The following is a 19,528-nucleotide window of genomic DNA, read 5'->3' on the forward strand; positions in this document are numbered from 1 at the left end:
ATGATTCTCAGGCATGGTCTGAAGCATTTTATGAATTCTAAGTAGATTTCAAGACATTTGTTCCTGATGAAACTGCAGCAGCGGCAGACTCAAGCTGTCTAAAGGGTAGAGGTGAAATAAATGAAAAGGGAACCCTGGAGTGAACTTTATTATGTTCACCAGTCCACCAGTGCCTAGGAAAGGGATTTATTTCCAAGAGTGAAAATAAAAGAAGACCTGAAAACTGGAAAACCTGGTTTGTCTGTAAAGAAAAAACTTCCTGGAAAAACTTCCTCCAGTAAAACCTAAAAATAAAACAACTGAACAAATTATAGTAATAGTAGGGCAACTAATTATTTAATTTATAATATTTTATTATTCAACTTATTTTCATTGTTGATTAATTTTCAGATTTTTTTATTTTGTTTTATTTTTATTATTATTATAGTTTAGTATAATAAACATACTGATAAGATAATAGGAATACAGTGAAAAATGTTCAGATTATTATATTAAATTTAATATTAAGTATAACAAAGAAAAAATTTGCAAATTATCACGTGTCAAGATTGCAACAACTATTTGGCATTTTTAATTGAAAAAAATAGTTATAATATTTAACAAAATAGCTAATGGGCAAATGACAATGATGCTAATTACAATAATACTACCAGCGCCGGTCCTGGCCACATTTGCGCCCCTTTTGACTTGAGTGTTTCCATTTAATTACTTCATATTTCTGCTATATCTCAGAATAAAATCTTGTACATTTTCTGTCAGCTTTGGTTACTGTTTCACAGTCACACAATTTGGCGCAACCTTCCTGCAGTTATTCTTTCACTATTTGATTCAATTGTAATCGTTAATCAGTTGTTCTGCTCTGTTATTGTTCTGCATTGACTATAACAAAGGATATCCATTAAATATGTCAGTCAGTTTCCTCAATGATACAAAAGGTCAATGAAGGAAAGAGAGCCAGTGATCTAGAGGGCCCTGCATCATGTCTACCACAGTGGCATCAGATTTAGGTGCAAACAAACTCTGAACATACTTTCAGCACAGTGAAGCTCTAACATTACAGTAATAAAACAAAAACACATTTCTGATGAGAGGGGACTTATCAGATCAGTTGTTACTTAGAAACCAGGCCTAACTCTTTGAAAGAAGTCCTTGTGCTTTCCTTTATCAGTTACATCACATTTATTAGGACATGATGAATCTCTAATCAGAATGGACAAAAAGGCAACAAAAAATACTGTAAGATACATGCATCAGCTTTTTTCTGTAATGACACACAAAGAGGATGCAGAGTCATTGCTGGTTTCTCTGTTAGCCTTTCTAAAAACAAACAAAAAAACAGTGTTAAACATGGATCCCTGAAGATTTAGTGGCTTTCTAAAGAAATTAAATATCTGATGTTGTTTCTCCTGTTTACAACATTTACCATAACTTCCTGCTGCTCCCTGACACAAAAAAAATAGTGTTTTTACTAACCGAACACATTTAGCCACGTCAGCTGAGGAAAATCTCCCTCACATACTGCATAGTCTGGTTTGGTGACTCAAACTGTTTACAGAAAGAAACATCACACTTTAGCACCTTGTCTGCTGTTCTGCAGCAACATGTTACAGAACATTTTTTCAGTTTTTATCATAGGTTGTGTCAGAACCTATTTCTTGATGCGAATAAATCAATAAATTAGATAGTTTGTTGCTAATTGTGTCTCATTTGTTATTAGAGATTGTTATTGGGATTCAACATAAATATATAACCGTTGTGCTAAAAGCCAACATTGTGGTTTTATAAGACTAAAGGGGCCAGTGTTCTCCATCAGAGGTGAGATGTTTGAACCAAGCAGCAACCTCCATTGCTGAGAATGAAGCAGGAATGCCAAAAAATGCAGTTCCTGGAATGTCCACTTGAGGCTGGCTCCAGAAGTGAGTCAATCTCCATGAGCCTCCATGTTAAAATGTCCAACTTCACAGCAGAAATAAACATGTTTACAGCCTGGTACAAAAACAGTTTTGGTCTCTATGGCTAATTTCACCATTCATGACAACTGTACTGAGTCTGAATTTGTATATAACTCACCTGTTCAAATTATATTATGACTTAAAGTTATTCATAATTAACAGGTCACTTGACAAGTGGGTGTAGTTATAGGTGGCTTGTTTGAGCAACCAGTTGTCATTCAACCCTACCTCAGGTCCACCCACAATCCACATCTTTACCCATTTTTAGATTAGCCAGGAGGCGGCAGAGGCAGGACTTATAAGATAGCGGCGGACAGAGTCACCACACTCTACTACGCACCGGTTCTTCAGAAACCTGTGGGTAACGTCACAGATACAACGTCCATGTTTTGTACTGTCTGTGCGTTAAACACTGTCTGACAACTGGAATATCACAGCCTGCAATGTACAGTACAGGCACAGTGTACCAATACACACACAAGGAACAAGATGTAATATTAGGGAATAAGGGGGTAACAATGTAGGAACAGTATTAAAAGAATTCATACTGAAGGTGTTTTTACCTATCAGGTACCGATTCTGAAATTATGAGGTGACTGTTTCTCAGCAGCTAGAAGTTTGTGGAAAGTTCTGTAGCTCCTAAATAACTTAATTTGTGTGTTCACACCAGAACAAAGTGTTGTCTGGATCACATGTAGACCTACAGCCTGTTAAGTAGCCCCCCTTATTAGGTAGAATATTCTACTGGCAGGAATTCTGCTTTATGTGGATTGACACTATTGTGTGCTGTCCATTATTATGGAGGGCAAGAAGTTGAGGAGGTTTCTCCAGTAAATACAGAGGCAGCTGTAGATGATCGACCAGTAAAGGACAGAAAAAATCCTGTTATTAGTGAATTTGTGGCATTTTCGCACTGAAAAAAATGACATAGCACAGGTGTATTCCAGTTATTTCACATGTAAAAACAATAATACACTAATAATTTCCTGACTAAAATTGAGTGTAGGTATGGTTCTTTTTCTGTCAGGACATTTTAGTATTTCTTTTGAATAAATAGTAAATTATTTAACGTGTATGACCTAGTTGGACTGGTTTCTGTTTCTGGACTTAAATAAGGTTTTAATGATGATGATAAACCAACCACCATAACAACCAATCCCTGTTTTATGTGTATGTAGTATCCAGGTGCATTGTGCTGTTCACCTTTCAGCATTTCAACATGCTAAACAAAAGTTAATTTCCTGATTTTCAGGCTTCAGTAGGCCTATGTGACGAAATATACAACTATAATATGTAGAATGAAACTTGTAACTTCTCCATGTTTATTCAGTACAGACCCTAAAGGAGCTCACTGTGTTTGTGTTTGTGTAAAACTCAAACTTTGTTTCAACTGTTGCATGTTGGGAGCTCATGGGACTACGCTGCCCCCTGATGGTCCATCAGTTTGTGTTCCAGTTGCCACAGGAGCTGGTAATGAGTGTTAATGTTTCTGATCATTAATGAGCTCCGCTGTGAGCTGCTTTCTAACAGAACATTTATCAACGGTTTCTGATGGTAATTAGCCCCCTGGGGGCTAAGAGAGAGGCCCACTAATAGATGTTTATCAGAGCTCAGAGGATAACAGTGATTACAAGAACTAATGAAAGCTCCTGGAATCTACAGGGACTCAGCAAAACCTCTGACTGCTGATTGTCTATACTATCCTTTAAGAGGAAAAATCAACTACAAACAAGTGATTCTGTTGGAATTCACGAAAATACCATGTGCTAAATACAAAAACAATGACCATGTGGTCAGCATGATGTCCATGTACACTATCGCACTTGCTAGAATGTACCAGTAAAACACAGGAAACAATCCAGCTAAAGCTGTTGGGATTGCCATTTGTTTTGCAGTATTTCGAAGCAATGGACAAATAAAAACTCTGAACAATTCACCTTGAATGCAACATAAATTTTTGAGCCACGTTTCAGGACAAATTTCTAACCATCCAGATGTTGATATATTTTACTCAAAACCATAAAACAAGTCAATATTAAACACAAATTCGTTTGGATGCAGGTGGAAGTTCATCCAACCATATCTCATATGTGCTGGACGCAGACGAGTAAAAAAAAGTCCCTTAAAATAGCACTTTGTTAGCAGGCACACAGAGTTATGCTTGTGTAAGAAATGCTAATATTTGCATCACAAATATACACTGAAAAGGTCAGCAGACTGGAGTCTCTCCTGAGAAAGAGAGCTGCTCCCTGTGCAATGTCTCCTGAATACCTCACTACAGCTTTTAATTTGATTAACCTGATGGTCACTGAGACACCTGGGAGCTGTGAGGCCTTCAGGACACTCATTACAGCCCAGTCATAATACACACAAGGACCACAACACACACATGCACAAGGAAGCATGCAGGACTGCGCAGTTATGGCTTTCCTGAAATTAATTTCATAGCAGAGGAGATCGCAGTAACAGGCCAGTTTCTGAAGAATTTAAAGCTCAACTCAATCAAAAAATTCTCAGATTTAGCTTTTAGATGAAAGTGTTATTGTTTAATTCACCAAATCATCAGTAATCAATAATCAGCTGTTTTGTTTTAAATAATTCAATCAGCTTCAACACTTCAAAGGTCAAAATGTCAAGCTTCTCTTATTTTACACATACTTGGTTGGAATTATTGTAACTTTATGTTCGTGAACTCATTGACCCAATTGCCAGACAAATGCCAGACCTGAACATGCTTAGTTTACTGGGCTGAAATGCAAAAATGGACAGATTTTTAACTCTTCAGGTTGGACTGGGGTCTTTTTGAAATCAAACTGACACACTGTTTGATCAAATCTGCTCAATGAACAGTGATTATGTTTTAAGCAGATAAAACAACTATAACTTAAATAATATCTGTAACCTATTTGTTGGAAAAACTTTGTTCCAAGTACAAAGTTTAGGTAGTGGTGGTCAGTGGTCAGTATCCCCTACTGACTACCCACCACTACCTAAACTTTATACTTGTGTTTGCAGTCACCTTCAAGTTAAATTAAATATATACTATACCTGGCCCTACATATATCGTGCTAGTTAGTTTGCGGTAGTTTGGTTAAACACAACTTGAATTAGGAATATACAATCAAAACAAGCTAAAACTAACTAATATTTGGTCACATAATGTTTCTAAAAGAACAGATAGATTGATCCTAAATCACTGACTGATTGTTATCACCAATTGTTCCAAACCTCTGACCTTGAATAAAAAAAAAAAATCAGATGAACCTTTTAATAAGGTTGAAAACCCTGACCTAGAAGGGGTATCTGGGAATTTGGGGCCCCTGTGGCAGTTGTCCTTTTTGCTCAACTATAAATTGGCTATCTTATGGTACAAATGCCAAATAATGTTAATATTGCTAATATATGCAGGATATAGTTCACAAACAAGTATGTAAAACTAAATTTTATCCATCTGTCCATTTTCTGTTCCAACATCTTCCTTAACAGTATCACAGATTATACTACAAATATAATTTAAACTATTGTGTTTCTGTGATGTTGAAAAATCATCTAACTGTGGTTTACACAAAGTTGTAAGGAAAGTCACGTCATAAAAGTTGTTTAGTCTTTTGAGATCCGACTGGGCAACCAAAACTGTACGAGCCAACTCGTGGGGATTTTTTCCCCTGGAGAATCCCTCTGACTTATGGAAGTAATTAACAAATTGTTTGTGTCTTCTTGTTACAGCACCGTTGCCATGATGGTGAAACAGTGAGGTCATATTCACATTACTCAGCATGGGAGGCCTCATGGCTCAGACCACACTAAAGCAGCTATTATTTGAAAATCATCTGTTTTTGACCTTCAATCCTAAGCAAGTTAAGTTAGTTTCTGTCGTGCACAGTAAACTACATTAATTTCATATCCAGTGGCCAAAATCTTACTTGAAGATGTCAACTGCAAGACTTTAAGACTTAAGGTTTTAATCTGGCAAAGATAATGCGTTTTTAACTTAGATGTAATCTTCCTCACCTTCAGTCCTCCAAGTGACTACTCTTTTGATCAGTTTCTTCACTGTGACAAAAAAAAATACTAGCCATTAAGTGTAGAGTGTAGCAAACCTTCAACCATCGCCACATCTCACAAGTAGTCCAATAACAATGCAGTGCATACACTAATCAATGGCTATATCTGTTATACAAACAAATAAAGAACATTCAGGAGAAGGTCTTGGAAAGGATAAGTATGGACGTCAAGTCCATGGATATGGCCCAATGCAGTCAGAGTTGCCATTACTATGTGAAAAAGTAAATCTTGAGTCAACTTTGTCAATTTGGGGACCAATTTTTCAAAATGTGTCACAATTCCTTGGGAAGTAGGACAAGTAAAATACTTTCTAGGCTTGCAGTTAAAGGACATTGACAACAGCCTCCTCCTCCTAGTCTGTTTTCAGAAAAACCCAACACAGTGGCACCAAGACCAAGCAGCCTTGATACTTCAAAAACAAGACATCAGGACCAGAAATGACTGGAAACAGAAAAACTAGAATCAGAAGAATTGGATGCTGGAGATTCAGACAAGAAGACCTGAGATTACCAGGCTCCAGCAGACAACAGAAAATAGACTCCTTAGGAGGCAAAGGAACAAGAGATATGGTTAAGACATACAGGTTCAAAAGAGACTAACTGACAAAAAGGACAGAGATACTTAGGGAGGGAGAAGAAGACATTAGACAAGCTCAAGGCAGACAAGTTCAAGAGAGACAGATCATGACCTCAGAAAAAACAGGAAACAGGAACTGTCAGTGACAGAAAACCGGCCCCACCAGACAAACAGGAAATGCCTAAGACCATCAACATAATGTTACAGTCAGGGGACAGACATACAGAAATCAAGCACAAAGATTGTATATGTAACAAGACCCAACAGCTGTTGACTAGAGGAACTGGTCTTTGGAGAAACCAGATGCAAAAAGGTCAATTTCATGGCTTGAAAAGAGTCATGTTGCTGAAATGTTGGGCCTTTTTTTCTCTGATGAGGTCAGGTGTCATGCAACAAAATGAATGATGCGGTAATGGTGCAGTAAAGTTATGTAGGCCACAGCAGAGATCAAGTTGTTTAGACTGACTGGTTCCCTTTTTGTAGTTCATTCTGGTTCTGGGGACCAAATGTGAATTGGCTCTGGCCTGTTTATTGACTGTTAGATGGTCTACAAATGGACTGCAGAACACTTTAATCCAAAACACTGCTTCTTATTCAGCCATTCACTCACACAGATGGCAGCGGCCATCATGAAAAGCACTCGCTGAAACATCAGGACAAATTGCAGTTCATGGTCTCAAATACCCTTTGACATGTAGACCAGGGGAGCAAGGGATTGAACTGCTAACTCTGCAATTAGTGGATGCCAACATTTACAGCTGCATCCTATCTGTGTTGGTGTTGCAGACTTGGATTAATTAGGCAATAAAACTGTTGGCGTTATTCTGATTAGAATATGAACATCTTGCATCTCTTTCATCATACTATGACTCTACCATCCAGAGCCTCTGGATATGACTTTGAGGTGGGAAGTAAACAAGACTAACCTTGTCTCTATGGCTACCAACTTGACATCTTGGGATTACATCACCCATGATAAAAACCTCTTTACTGGACTGGTTGACTGGTGGTTAATGGGGACTGCAGGTACAGTAAGACAAGAAATTGTATCCTGGCAACAACTGGTCTTTAGTTTTATGAGTTTTGAAATCTTTTCATGAACTACCTTTTGTAGAGAAAGCAGAAACCTTCATTTTGTCAACCTTCACCTTTGTTTGTTTCAGGTTGATGGAAAACTACACATTAAACAGCTTTACCCTCCAGCTGGAGGGGATAAAGGTTACAGAGGTTTCTATGTACCCTGTATTTTTCTTTTTCTTTTTCTCCTACCTAATAATTATATTTGCCAATGTAGGAATTGTAGTCCTGGTCTTCATTGACACAAACCTTCATCAGCCTATGTATCTCCTTTTTTGCAACCTGCCAGTTAATGACATACTTGGAAACTCTATCATGGTGCCACGTTTGCTTACAGATATTTTGCGACCTCCCTCTGAGCGTCTCATCAGTTATTATGAATGTGTGGTTCAAGCTTTCTCCACACACATGTTTGGCACAACTTCTCACACTGTGCTTATGATTATGGCATTTGACAGATATGTGGCCATCTGCTATCCACTACGCTATTCAGCAATAATGAGCAACAAGATGGTGATGAAGCTGACAGTTTCTGCCTGGGGAGTGGCCTTTGTTTTGGTTGGGATTCTTCTCGGTCTGACACTACGGCTGAACCGATGCAGGACGCTAATCACAAACCCTTTCTGTGACAATGCCTCCTTGTTTAAACTCTCCTGTGAGAGTGTGTTTATTAATAATGTCTATGGCCTCACATTTACCGTTGTCCTGTTCACAGGTTCCATAGGCAGCATGGTTGTCACTTACACAAAGATTGCAGTAGTCTGTCTAACCAGTAAAAACAAGTCTTTGAACAGTAAAGCCTTGAAGACCTGCAGCACTCATCTCTTTGTATATCTAGTTATGTTCTTATGTGGAATGTTAGTCATCATCCTGCATCGCTTCCCCCAGTACTCAGACTACAGGAAACTTTCTGCCATTTTGTTTCACATCATTCCTGGCAGCCTCAATCCTATTATTTATGGTGTGCAGTCTAAAGAGATACGCAAATTCCTGTCAAAATTGTTTCAGTCCAAAAAGGTTTTGCCATCTTTTTAATGTAAATGATTCTTTAAAAATAGCATTTAGATTGTTTGTGTCCTCACATTCAACAGCTAACAGTTAAAAGTATGAAATTGATTTTATTATATAATTTTAGTCTTAGAGTTCCACTGTACAGTATAAGACTGCTCAACTTCTCCTGGCACATCTGTTTAACTTCTATTATATTATTTCAGATGCTAAATAAAATACAAGTTGGTTAACTTTCTTTTTTACAATCAACAAAGTTGTTGGGTTGATCTGCCAGGATGCTACATAAATGTGGTAATGCAACTAATAATGAAGCAGAAGTTTTGTTCACTGTTTGTGAATTCTTTTTTCCTTCATGAGCAAGAAAAATGTAATGTTGCATGAGACACAACCGACTGCACAGGACAGCTATTGAGATGAAGACGACTGCAAATTGTTACTGATGCACATGTCAGTGCATTCATTTGTTTTAATTTCATCCAACATTACCCTAGGCATAAAGCTGATACACAGTGTGTTCCGGTGCGAAATGCTGAAAGTAAAGAAAAAGATATTTGACTATCTGAACTTCAGAGTACACAAACCTGTTAATGCTGAAATAAAACTGAAATAAATGAAGTTAGGACGCATCGATCGGGTTTGTTTTTATTAAGCATTTAATGCATTGATTATTAAATAACAGTGATATATTTAAATATGTGTTTGATTTTACTTTTAGGTGAAAAATCATACCAATAACTTTTTAAAACATGTTTTATTTTGAAGGAGTTCTGTAGGCCATCTGTCTACTGCAGTGGACACTATGCAACACTGGTACTGTAATGACTGCACTTCACACCAATTAACTGATTATATCACAATAAACAAACAAAATAAGGTAGGCTTTCAGTCACACAAAAATATTACTGACATCTGTTTAGAAGTATTTTAAGATTTTTTTTATTTAGTTGAGAAATATTTTAAATATTCGTTGTGCATTTCCTCTTCCCTCTACCTTTTTAACGTTGAAATTGATGCAATATCACAAAATGGAGAAAAATCTAACTGAATTACAGACAGCCTGTGGAGGTCTGCCACCTGGTCGTTGTAATACGATACTACAACTTAAATGGTTCAAAACGGCCAGATGTCTGTCCACTGTTCTCTTTTTAGGTTCCTCCATCAAAGTCTTCTTTACAGTTCTTCACCTCTGCCAGTAGCTCTGATTCAGGTACAACACTGGCACCTCTCCATTAGCATTTCCCTCCACTCTCCAATTGGAGAACATTTAAATAACTGCAAACTTATTAGGAGAATCCCAGCTCAATGTGTTCGCTTTTACTGCTATGTCCACAGAGGCTGCTGAGCCTGATTATATTGTTTGCTTACCCAGATCTGGTTCTAGCACGACACTCTGCTCCATGTCAGCATTCCCCTTGCTGAACTAGCATTCGGTAACTGCAGCTACAGTAAAATATGATCCACTTTTACCAAAATCAAATGAAAACTAAAAAGCTCTGGATTTTTGTTTGTTTGTGTTTCTGTTGATTATACTATACTTGGATTGTTTGACTTTTTGTTCACTCAACCTTCATGTCTGCATCAGGGTTCACTTCTTGAACTAATCCATGACAGAAATTAACTGGTATACATATGTACCACTGAGCTGATCAGAGGACATGGGAAGCAGGTTTGTGAGTGGGCGGGAGGGTCAGTGCTGACGAGGGAAAGTGGGAACAGGTGAGGAAGTGGGTGGGGAGGACTCTTTTGGCAATATGCTAAATTAAAGTACAAGACATAAATGTTATGGAATTTTCTATCCTTAGGTTACACAAGATCTTGTTTGGGCCTTGAGGTTCTCAGCAGTATTAGTTGTTTGGCTTTGGTTGAGAACAGTAGGTGCCAGTCATCTCAACACTGATCATCTGTTAAAAATAAAGAAAATAAACATAATAGTATTTATTCCTTAGTTTTCAAACATACTAACTGACCTAATAATCTCACTGTGGTCGAATCTCATAGGATTCCCAAAAACAAAATGTCAGCCTCTATAGGTTTGGGGTTGTCAGGCAACAGTTGACCTGTCAACCAGTACCAGATAAAAGTGTGTTAGTGTGTCACCTCTGGTTCATTTTGCAACATAATCATGTCACACAGAATTTTACAGCTTCTTTAGATTTGTTCAGTCTCAGATGGTTTTCGTTGTATGTCTCTGACTTCACTCTTTTACATAGGAGGTGAATAAACTGCCCTATCCTGTTGAAATGTGTCTGTCTCTCCTGGAAGAGTTCTGTTGCTGAGTCCTGTCGCTTGTCCCAATTTCTTCCATGTATTTAAAGGTTATTTTTTTCCCCTTTCATCTCAAGACTTTCAGGTTCAAGGAAGTTGTACAAACTGTGATAAATATGGTTAATCTGATGGTTTGTCTTTCCAGAAACTGATGATGAAATGTTGACTGATGGTGTAACTGAGACATTAATCCTGGAAACTGTTTCTGGGACATTTTTAAAGCTTTTAAATGAATTTTAAAGTGAGTGAGTAAATGTTTAATTAATCCTTTAATTTGGCAGCAATGGCTCATGTGACCTAATATGTTTGATTCTCTAGTAAAGGATTGTAATGTGGAATGTTTATTGTCACACTGAGATGTGATCACTGTTTGTTGTTGTGACAGATGAAATATGGAAAACAAGACCTTCAGGGGGGATATTCTAATCCTGGAGAGGTTAAAGGTCACATCTCAGTCCTTCATTCCTGCCTTCATCCTCCTCCTCTTGGTTTACATCTTTATCGTGGTGTCCAACCTCGGCTTGGTGGCTCTGATCTTCAGGAGCCGGAGCCTCCAGCAGCCCATGTATCTGCTCCTCTGCAACATGAGTATTAATGACGTTTTGGGGGCCACAATAATTATACCTCATGTGCTCCGAGATCTTTTAATATCAAACTCTGTGCGCTACATTCATTACATTGACTGCGCCATTCAGGCTTTCTGTGTTCATCTCCATGCAAGTGCCTCTCACACTGTGCTCATGATCATGGCCTTTGACCGCTACGTGGCCATCTGCAGCCCCCTGCGATACACCACCATCATGACCAACGGGATGGTTGTGAAGCTATCGGTGGCAGCGTGGGCGATCGCCTTTGTGTTGGTGTTGATCCTTGTTGGCCTCAGTGTCCGCCTGTCTCGCTGCAGGTGGATTATATTCAACATGTTCTGCGACAATGCCTCCCTGTTCAAACTGTCCTGTGAAAGCGTCCTAATTAATAATATCTACGGACTCAGCTACACGGTGGCCCTGCTCGGCTCCTCCATCGGCAGCGTAACTCTCACCTATCTGAAAATTGCTGCAGTGTGTGTGCAAAGTAGAAACAAGGTGCTGAACAGCAAAGCGCTACAGACCTGCACCACACACCTCGCTGTGTACGTTATCCTCCTGGTGTCTGGTTTCATCATCGTAATCTTGCACCGTTTCCCACAGCTGTCAGACCACAGGAAAGTGGCGTCAGTCCTGGGCCATGTGGCCTTGCCTGCCCTGAATGCTATTATCTATGGGTTGCAGATTAAAGAGGTCAGGCAGAGGATTATGACTTTGTTCCATAGCAATAAAGTAGCTCTGATGGAAGTGAAATGATACACAGTGAGATGGAAATGCAATATGATTAAGTGTGGATGGTATGAATCATGTTGAAATGATTTATTGAGAAATAACCATAACATTGTCATAAGATGTTAATCATTTTCTGGTAATAAATAAACTTTATATATTAATCCAATGAACCACTTGAGTGACTCTGAATCTTCCTCATTGGTTACTGTACAAAAGCACAACTTTATAACTTTATTCAGTGCTTTTGGTGAAACTGGATCATAATTTATAGAGAATATATTTACTGCTTTTCCCTCTGATGTCCTCCAGTTGTTCAGTTTCAACTCTGTGATTTACAGAAGTTTCCTGATGGACAGATAGCTTTAGACTAAGCACTTAAGCCTAAGCACAGAAGCTAACTGCCAATTAACTAATTAACTGCTGCCGTTAGCAAGAAACAGAACTGGGCCCAGCAGCCGGACCAGACCAGGTTTGAGCACAACTGAAAGCAATGTGGAATAATATTACACTACACAGTTTCAACTCTCAAGTTTATTTGTCATGTGTGAGTTAACACAGGGTCAACAATATGGTCAGCTCAGCATAAGAGTACTACTACTACTACTACTACTACTACTACTACTACTACTACTACCACTACTACTACATTTTATTTAAAAGTGCTTTTCAAGGGAAACAGTATTATTACTATCAGTAGTACACATAAGAATAAAAATAAGACAGAGATAGATCCAGCAGCAGCATGCAAACATACACTGAACATACATTAGGATTAACCTATAACACAGTAACCATACGTTAAAATTGAGATAAATCTGAATTTAAATTTGTACAGAGAAATTAAACTTTTGCAGCAAAATTAAACATTTGCATAGAAAATAAATATAAAACTGTGTTAAGAAGTTAACCCGTGCTAAACATCTATACAAAAACTATATATAAAAAAGAAAGTAACTGTAGAAAACGTTATATACAAATAGAAAACTATATAAACAAATTTAACATCACCATAGAAATAAAAATGTTTTATAAAAATATGAGTTAGAGCTACAAATGGGGATAAAGGACTGTGTACAATTAAGTTAGGCTGTAAACAGACAAATGAAAGTCACAGTCACAGCATGTAGCAGAGGTAGTCAGAAATGACAATGATAGAGAGTCCAGGAAGTAGTGCAAAGAGGGGCTGATTGTCTATTGTGTCTCCTGCCATGACTGAGAGCTGTTGTACAGTCTGATTGCCAGGGGGATGAAAGAGTTCTTAAGTCTGTTTGTGGAACAGGATTGAGACAGCAGTCTGCCACTGATTTCGGGGTTTTCCTGATGAAAGAATGCTAAATAAGCTGTTATTAGTGTCATGGAATTTTCTATCCTTAGGTTACAAAAGGTCACGTGTGGGCCTTGAGGTCCTCAGCAGTATTAGTTGTTTGGCTTTGATGAGAACAGTAGGTGCCAGTCTATCTCAACACTGTGGTGACCAGGGTCAAAGAGACCTATTGCTGCTGTCCTAGACATAATAGATAGCTCGCCGTTGACGTTCCAATCTGTGTAAACAGACATCTGTGTCTCCATACTAGAATATGATGACAATAACACCTCCATGGGTAAAAACATTCTCTTTGACTAATTCTGGGCGTGTAGTATTTGTGGTGTTATCTTGGGGTTTAAAGTTTATCCACCAGAACGAGTTGGGCAGAATGTGAGACCGACTGAGGCACTTCTGATGTACTTTGAGAGTGTCTCTAATTCTCCTTGGCCAAGCGTCAATAAATAAGCATTAGCATAAGACATCAGAGGCTCCTGAACACTTTCTTCCTTCCTGACCTCACCACTGACCTGTCACGATGGCAGTCGTGACTGTGGTTGTTTCTCTGCGTTTCCCCTTGTTTCCCCATCCTTGTGTTGTGTTTACTTGTCTGTCTGTGTTGTGGGCGTGGCACATTTCTCTGGGCCTCCTGGATAATCATCAAATGAAGCACACCTGCCGTTCCTCACCTCACCTGCCTTCCATCAACTCAACTCCACCTGCATATAAACCCTGGTCTTCCTCCCACTCCTTGTCAGATCTTTGTTCAGCCCCTGTGGTAGATCACGTTCGGACCGTCTTTAACTACCTGTTCCTTGTTGTCTTCCTGAACTCTAACCTCGGATCTCTTGTGCTCAGGTCCACCACCATTGTCACTAACTGCCACCTGCTTGCCTGCTCTCCATCCACCACCTTCGGACAGTCCAGACTCCGTGCCTCCTCCATCCATTCCCACCACTGCGTCACCTCAGCCATTCCCTCCACCTCGTATCGGGCCCTCTCGTCCCACACCTCAATAAATCCCATTCTCTCTCTAACCGTTGTTCAAAGCCTGCATTCTGGGTCAACCTGTGCAACCATGACATGACCGTTGACTTTAGCAATTTCTCCACAACAATTAGCTCAATCAGCTGTCTATCCAACCAAAATGACTCAGCCCCAAGTGGCAACCATAAGCTCCCCATATTAAAATGTCAAACTTCACAGCAGAAATGTTTACAGCCTGGTACAAAAAAACATTTTTGGTCTCTATATCTAATTTTCTCATTCTAGATAACTATACTGATCCATATAAATTATATTATGGTTCAAAGTTATGTATAATTAACAGCATGGCTGCTTTGATTGAAAAGGGGGGGCTTGTTTGAGCAACCAGGTATCATTCAGATGACCTCAGGTCCACTCTCCATTCATTTTTAGGTTACCAGGGAGGCTGAAGAAGGACTACCAACATAGCGGTAAATGTCATATCTGCCATAACTCAGTGTGGTGTCTCTAGGTGCCTACCAGCTAAAAATGGCCAAAAGACACGCATCATCAACCAGGCTTCTTTCAGCCTAGTCTACCGAACCTCTGACTTCGGTGTCTCTAGCCTCAAGTGACCATTTGAGGAACTGCAGTTTTTTAAACTGAATGCATTGGTTTAATTTCACAGCCATTAAAAGTTACTGCTGAGTTGTTGCTAGGAGTTTTGTGGTGACTCCTCCTCTTAGTTCACCTTATTAAAAAGTGTCACTAAATCTCAGGTCTGAGTGGAGAAGGTTTAGGTCAACAGAGGTAAGCATGAGACACTTCATAAAACTCACATTTATCTGAAATCATATCCACATTTTATGTGTTTTTTTATTACTTGAACAGTTTCTCTCATATTACAGGAATTGAACTAATGGAACTGTGTTTTGTTCTAATGATTGTTCCACAAATGTTCCACATTTTATTCTATGCAAGAGTTTAATTTTCTGCTTTGTGTGAAACACCCTAAATTAGCCTTTCATACCACCAATATGTTATTATTACTTTTCACATTATATGTTGTGTTTTGTTTTTGTTTTAATATTTTAAATATAAACAGAAATTGAAATGAACACAGGCAGAGATGCTGCATTTAATCAAAACTACGTAAATGTTTCAATGTAATTATACTTTCTATTAATATAAAGCAGTGATGATGTGCAAGTGTGTTTCTAGCAGCAGCCTATTCAACATTCACCACAAAACAATTTCAAAATTGATCAAATTTTGCAAGTGAACTTTAAGCTACACAATAGCATTATTGACACACATTCTCATGTGATGTTCTTTTGGGACATTTTATTATTTCTAATGCAGAAATTATTAATATTGTTTATTATTATTATTATTTTTTACATATTTACAAAAATAAAAATTCAATTTGATTTAGGCATTTTAACATTTGTTATTATCGGCTCACACTGTAGACTTTTATTGAAATGTAGTATTTTACAATATATGATATGCCCTGTTTGAACAGTTCAATTCTCACGTCATTTAATCATTGTCTTCATTATTGTTGTGTATTGATGCTTCGTTTTCATATCTTCAAACTACAGATACATTACTTTTAATATGCTTAATTTGTGTATATGAAAGACCATAGACCATATCTGCTGCAATATCACCAATTTTTATCATTAATGATGTCATAGTATAAACTCAATAGTCTAACTTCTCCCGCTCATAGTGAACCAAGGTGGATTTTAGACCACAAGCCAAGAGCTGCAAAGTTGTGGTTTATGTTGTGTCTCTATTCAGGCCATATTCAGATCAAATCAGGTATTGTCAGGAGTTGTCAATTACCACCAGGATACTTTAATTATTAACAACATATTAAAATTCAGTTTAAATAATGCTACACAATATATCCTCATGACCTGTGACCAGCTGCAAAAAATGGATGATTGGCCCTAAAAATCCTTATTAAAGGTGGTCACCTTTAATATTAACCATGAAGTATTCAGCCAAACCATAATGTACATAATATTTTATAGTTGAAAATGTATTAAAGGAAATCTGGGGGACTATTCTGCTGTGTCATAAAAATCTATCCCTACACAACTAGTGTGTTTATGATTGAAGGTTCTTCATAGATGTAGCTTTGTGCACCTTACTTTAACTTTAAAATGTACAACTTTTTGGACGACAAGGTAGTGCAAGGGGTTCACACCGGGTACTCCAGCTTCCTGCCACTGTCTATTGACACACACTTGTGTGTGAATGGTTGTTTTTGTATGTCAACCCTATGATGAACTGGCAATTTGTCTGATGAGGATAAGCGATTATGATGTACAACATTTTCTTTGGTGGAGCAAACCCCTGTACTCTCCAAGGAGGTCTAGCCACAGTCATTTCACAAGATCCTGTGGGAAACATTGTATCATTGTCTGATTTATTTGTTAACATTTTTACTGTAATTAGAGGTACAAATCAATAACTAATTTCTAATTTTAAAGTTGTGTTACTGTTTACGGCTTGGTCTTGAATACAACACTGATATCTACTTTATTATTACTGTCAATTTATTATTTTTCTTCACTTTTATTTTGAAATTTTATTTCTTCTCTCACTAGGCTTGGATTAACCATCTTCTCTATGGAGAACCAGACTCTGACTGCAGATATTCTGCTCCTGGAGGGGTTAAAGGTCACCCCACAGTCCTCCATTCCCACCTTTATCCTCCTCTTCCTCATCTACGTCTTCATCATGGTGTCCAACATCAGCCTGTTAGTCCTGATCAGCATGGAGAGGAGCCTCCATTCGCCCATGTACCTGCTCTTCTGCAACATGAGTATTAATGATGCATTCGGAGCCACGATCATCATTCCTCCTTTGTTGAAAGATATTTTTGTTCCACACTCAGACCGGTTCATTCACTACATCCAATGTGCCATTCAGGCTTTTTGTGCTCACATTCATGCAAGTGCTTGTCACACTGTGCTCATGATCATGGCCTTTGACCGCTACGTGGCCATCTGCAATCCCCTGCAATATGCCACCATCATGACCAACAGGATGGTGGTGGCACTGTCAGTGTCAGCCTGGATCGTGTCTTTAGTGATGGTGCTGATTCTTGTGGGCCTCAGTGTCCGTCTGTCTCGCTGCAGGTGGGTAATATTTAACCCGTTCTGTGACAACGCCTCCCTGTTCAAACTGTCCTGTGAAAGTGTCTTAATTAATAACATCTACGGTCTCTGCTACACGGTGGTGCTTCTGGGCTCCTCCATTGGCAGTGTAACTCTCACCTACCTGAAAATCGCTGTAGCATGCTTGCGCAGTAAAAGCAAGGTGCTGAATGCCAAAGCACTGCAAACCTGCACCACACACCTGGCTTTGTACATCATCATGTTTGTGTCAGGCTGCATCATCATCACCCTCCACCGTTTTCCTCACTTATCAGATCAAAGGAAGGTTGCATCCATGTTGTTTCACGTGGTCCCTCCTGCTATGAACACAATTATCTATGGACTGCAGATCAAAGCAGTCAGACAAAAGATTTTCATCATGTTTACTGGGAAGACAAGGGGTGAACTGACTCAGTAATTAATAAATGTAAATAATTGGTAATATAACTATTGTTGTGAGTTGTGCAATTAAAAACATGTTCTCTCCCTTTATGCGAAATACATTTTTCTTATCGAGACAGTTCAACTTACATGTTTTTCAGCTCATGTCCAGATTGTTCCCCCACCCATGGTCTTCCACTCCTGTTGGTGGTAGTGCTAGATCAGGGGTCGGCAACCTTTAACACCAAAAGAGCCATTTGAACCCGGTTTCCACAAAAAAACCCCCACTGAGAGCCGCAAATACTTTTTGACATCTAAAATGGAGAAAAAACGCATTTATTAGAAAGTAAAAAATAAACATACACTTATTAGTGCTTTGACTACCCTTTTGAAGATGGGCTATAAAGTGTTACTTATGAAATCCACAAAGTGCTACAGAGAAAATTAAATTTAATTTCTAATGAACACATTTTGAACATTCTGAGTTCTTGAAAAGCAAATGAGTCTGCCCAGACATCATTGAACGATCTATTTTCCTCTGATATTTTTCTTTTTTTAGATTTCTCCATATCTGGCCTTGTTGGGGTTGAAAGTTGGGATAGCGTTCGGGCGGGAATACCGGCTTTCGCGAGTATGACGTTTATTTTGAGCGACAAAAAACAATAAAATATACTTATTTTATTAATATTTTAATATTTAATATTTCAAGATCGCATCAAGATCTTCCAATTTAGAACTAAAACACTAAAACAATAACTAACACAAATAAAATACACATACTGTATTTTCACGACCATAAGGCGCACCGTACGAAAAGGCGCAGTCTACACACACATATGGCGCACCGCCTTACAACAACACACACACAAGCATACAAGTGTGTGTATTTAAAAATAGAGTGGGAGCAAAACTGAGTTTGATTGTGCTTTATTTAAGTCTTTATTACAAAGTACTAACATTTTTTTAAGCACATTACCACAGCACACATTACCGGTAATCTTCATTAATCAAACCCATCGAAGTCCTAAATCAAATATGCCAGTTCCACTTTCTTCGCTGTCAGAGTCACTTTCTGTGCCGTGCGGCCCCTCGATGATGCCGGCTTTTGCGAAAGCTCGAACAACAGTGCCAGTAGACACGTTAGCCCACGCATCTACAATCCATCCGCAAACTGTGGCGTAACTTGCCCGGCGCTGCCTGCCACTCTTTGTGAAACTGTGGTCTCCATCGGTCATCCATCGCTCCCACGCCGCTCGCAGCCTTACTTTGAATGGCCGGTTCACACCGATGTCCAGCGGAGTTCCTTTGTCAGACCTCCCGGAATAACAGCAAGTGCAGCGTTCATTTGTTTCACTTCTTTTTTCACATCGGCTGTGAGATGGGCACGTTGTTCTCAACACAAGTTTAACAACACACATAGGGCGCACTGCACTATAGGGC

At 38.7% G+C, this 19,528-nt stretch overlaps 3 protein-coding genes across 3 annotated transcripts; all 3 read left to right on the top strand.

The window, feature by feature from the left end:
• Positions 1-7,757: 7,757 nt before the first annotated feature.
• Positions 7,758-8,705, top strand: or70b1 (olfactory receptor, family 70, subfamily B, member 1). Its single transcript, XM_010746015.2, has one exon. It carries the CDS (start codon positions 7,761-7,763, stop codon positions 8,703-8,705), a length of 945 nt encoding a protein of 314 aa, XP_010744317.1. The 5' UTR covers positions 7,758-7,760.
• Positions 8,706-11,338: 2,633 nt separating this feature from the next.
• LOC104931108 (olfactory receptor 52N5) lies at positions 11,339-12,289 on the top strand. Its single transcript, XM_010746034.2, has one exon. The coding sequence runs from the start codon at positions 11,339-11,341 to the stop codon at positions 12,287-12,289; it is 951 nt and encodes a 316-aa protein (XP_010744336.2).
• Positions 12,290-14,964: 2,675 nt separating this feature from the next.
• Positions 14,965-18,125, top strand: LOC104931107 (olfactory receptor 146). Its single transcript, XM_019266915.2, has 2 exons — positions 14,965-15,025; positions 17,156-18,125. The coding sequence occupies exon 2, from the start codon at positions 17,178-17,180 to the stop codon at positions 18,123-18,125; it is 948 nt and encodes a 315-aa protein (XP_019122460.1). The 5' UTR covers positions 14,965-15,025; positions 17,156-17,177.
• Positions 18,126-19,528: the final 1,403 nt, after the last annotated feature.

This window comes from Larimichthys crocea, chromosome XXII (genome assembly GCF_000972845.2).
Source record: "Larimichthys crocea isolate SSNF chromosome XXII, L_crocea_2.0, whole genome shotgun sequence".
Taxonomy (NCBI): domain Eukaryota; kingdom Metazoa; phylum Chordata; class Actinopteri; family Sciaenidae; genus Larimichthys; species Larimichthys crocea.